General features: G+C 41.9%; 1 protein-coding gene across 1 annotated transcript; it reads left to right on the forward strand.

Moving 5' to 3' along the window:
- The first annotated feature begins 578 nt into the window (after window positions 1-578).
- Window positions 579-1,508, forward strand: LOC132653963 (vomeronasal type-1 receptor 44-like). The gene has a single exon (XM_060383286.1). It carries the CDS (start codon window positions 579-581, stop codon window positions 1,506-1,508), a length of 930 nt encoding a protein of 309 aa, XP_060239269.1.
- Window positions 1,509-3,568: the final 2,060 nt, after the last annotated feature.

The raw sequence follows: 3,568 nt of genomic DNA on the forward strand, positions 1-3,568 counted from the left end.
AGAGTCAGAGAGACAAAGAGACAGAGAGAGAAAGAGAGAGAGAATAGGAGGAGGAGGACGCAGAGGTAAGGGGGACAAAGGGGAGAGAGAAGAAGAGAAAGAGACAAAGAAAATGAATGAATAATGAATGAATGAAAAAGAAGGTGAATGAATACTTGACCAGCAGGGAAGAGGGCACTGAGATAAACGATCCTGTGCATGTGTGTCTGACAATCAAGTGAGATGCAGCTATTACCCCTTAATAAACCAAACATGTGGACCAGGAGAGGAAATTTTTTTATAACTTCTGAAAATGTTTAATGTACCAGAAAGTTTGTATTCTGAGACAGCCCCACTATGGTCTGCAGAGTTCAGTTTTGTTTGAGAAGCATCAGGACGGTGGGGACAGTGAGGACTATGGGGATCGTCTCAAGGAGTTGTGAGCTGGTGCTGAGTTCCAATTAGACAAGTTATAATTGGGATGAATTGACATCTTGTTGCCAGCTCAGTGTTGGTGGATAATGCTTCATTAGCAGTAATTGTAATGAAGAGTTTTCTCTTTTCTCCTCAGACTTTTGATACTTGCAAATACACACACAATGAATAAGGCCAGCATACTCCACACTAACACAAACATTAAAATCACCTTGTTCTCTGAAATGAGTGTTGGGATCTCAGCCAACAGCATCCTTTTCGTCTTCCATCTCTACATGCTCATTGGTGCGCACAGGCCTAAACCCATTGATCTCGCCATTGGTTTCTTGACCCTGACCCAACTACTGATGCTGCTAACTATGGGACTCATAGCTGCAGACATGTTTATGTCTCAGGGGAGGTGGGACCCCACCACATGCCAATCTCTTATCTATGTGCACAGGTTCTCGAGGGGCCTCTCCCTTTGTGCTGCCTGTCTGCTGAATGTCCTCTGGACCATCATCCTCAGCCCTAGAAGCTGCTGTTTACACAAGTTTAAACATAAATCTCTCCATCACATCTCCTGTGCCCTTTTTCTTTGTGTTCTCTACATGTCTTTTAGCAGTTACCTCTTGGTATCAAATAGCGCCGTCTCCAATTCGACCTCAGATAATTTTATGTATGTTACTCAGTCTTGCTCACTTCTACTCCTGAGTTACTCCAGACAAAGCACATTTTCCACATTGTTTTTCTTCAGGGAAGCCTTTCTTATCAGTCTCATGGTCCTCTCCAGTGGGTACATGGTGGCTCTCTTGTACAGACACATGAAGCAGGCCTGGCATCTTCACAGCACCAGCCTGTCTCCAAAAGCATCTCTAGAGCAAAGGGCCACCCGGACCATCCTGCTGCTCATGAGCTTCTTTGTGTTTCTCTGCATTTTGGAGACTGTTATCTTGCAATCAAGAATGAAGTTCAAAGATGGCTTACTATTCTACTTTATTCATATTCTTGTGTCCCATAGCTATGCCACAGTCAGTCCCCTTGTGTTTATTTGCACTGAAAAGCATATAATTAAGTTTTTGAGGTCAGTGTGGGACAGGAAAGTAAATACGTGATTATTCAGGAATGGGTATGATCCCTTAATACAGTCCAATATGTTGTCATCAGAGCTATGATCATGACATAGTAGGAACATTCCAAGGTTTAAACTGATATGTGAAAACATCCTTTTCCCATTACATCTGTTTACTCTGTTTGTGGATGGCAAGTATGTAAAAGAAGATTAAACTGCATTTCCACTCAGATATCACATGAGGTTTATCTTTCTCAATTGGTTTTCCACAAAGATCTGTGAGATGTCTTTCATCTGACCTTCATTAGCACATTACTTTTTATTATTTATTTATTTATTTATTTAGGAATTTGAAGCACAGTTTCTCTGTGTGGCCCTGGCTCTTCTGGGCTTTCTTTGTAGATCAGGCTGACCTCAAACTCACAGAGATCCACCTGCCTCTGCCTCCCTGAGTGCTGGGAACAAAGGTGTGTGTCACCATGCATAGTTTATTTTTAATTTTTTGAACAATGATTTAAGTTTTAACTGTGTCTGTGTGTGTGTGTGCGTGTGTGTGTGTGTGTGTGTGTGTGTGTGCACTTGAGTGCAGATGCTCTTGGAGCCCAGATGTGTCAATTACTGTTAGAGCTAGACTTATAGGCAGTTGTGGGCCAGCCAAGTGTGAGTGTTGGTAATTGAACTTGAGTCTTCTAGAAAACAGTTTACTTATGTGCTGAGCCAACTCTCTGGCACAACCATTACTTTAAATATGTGGCAACTATGGCATTTTCAATAAATGAATGCCTCAATTGTTTATATTTGGAAAAATACACAAGGAAACATTGTTTTGAGAATAAATTATCACAGGATGCAGAACACACACACAAATACACAGAGCTAAAATGATATGCAGAGAACCATAATGTCATTTGCATAATGGTGTTCCTATGGCCAAATTTAAAAAAGTCAAAGGTAGGAGCAGCCACTGTCTAATCTAGGGGTGTCAGGATGTGGAATCAGGTCATGGCCTCCCTGTGCCAAGAAATGCTAGTGAGAACATGAAGACCATCACGAATGTCTGCCATTCCAGTCAGACACACTCCACAAACTTGATGAGTTACTTATGAAAGACGAAGCTTAGGGTTGTCAAAGGAATAGAGACCATAAACAAAGTGCTTTATCTGTGCTCAAAATATCCTAGCAAAATGTAAATAGTAAACTAGTCACAGATAGTTACTCAGCTGTGCTATTGATCTACTCCAGGGAACTGAGGGCTTGCAGCATGCCTGCTTATTGGAGACTAATCAGATACCTCCTCAGAGCACACTTCATGTGATGGAACACGGACTCAGTCACACATGTCACACAGCTGAGCACACTCACAGGAAGACTTCACACAACCAAACACAATCAGCGGCATAATTCACAATGATGAACACTCTCAGAGGCACAATGAACACTGCTGAACACAATCAGAAAGAAACACTTCACACAACGGTACATACAACGAAAAATTTACACAGCTGAACACACCCAGGGGCATACATTACAGAGAAGAACACACACTTAGAGGCGTACTTCACACAGGAAAACTGTTATCTGTCACTCAAAGCAAGGGAATGTCACAAACATGAACCCCACCTGACCTGGAATTCAGTAATTTCAGTGTTGACACTTACATAAAATCTAAAAAAAATAACTGGAACCTGGTTGTTGGAAAGAGAAATATCAAAGAAGATCTATTCCATGTTCTGTCTACACTTTGAGTAAGGCCTAGAACCTCAAACAGGCTGTATTGTAATGCAAGGATCACAGGATCCTCAGATACCTCCAAGAGACAACTTGATGCAAGAGCATGAGAGCTTTATGACGAGAGCAATCCAACTCAAGTCTGGACTGGGACCCAAGTCTCACTGACACAGCAGTAGAGAAGTGGGACCCTAAGCCCTGAGTGAGTTTTTAATGGAAAAGACTGTAAGAAGGGGGTTTCCATGACAGCAAACAGGGGGTTCATGTTTCCATGATAGAAAGCAGGAGGATTCATGCCTTGACTTTACAGAATTGGGTAAAAGCCACAGAGGAGAGGTGATCGTTTACATAATCACAAATGTCAGGGAATTTGTC

The sequence above is a fragment of the Meriones unguiculatus genome, chromosome 5 (assembly GCF_030254825.1).
Source record: "Meriones unguiculatus strain TT.TT164.6M chromosome 5, Bangor_MerUng_6.1, whole genome shotgun sequence".
Classification (NCBI taxonomy): domain Eukaryota; kingdom Metazoa; phylum Chordata; class Mammalia; order Rodentia; family Muridae; genus Meriones; species Meriones unguiculatus.

Bases quoted from the DNA above. Each gene is read 5' to 3' on its own strand.
- LOC132653963 (XM_060383286.1), top strand. From the start codon at position 579: ATGAATAAGGCCAGCATACTCCACACTAACACAAACATTAAAATCACC.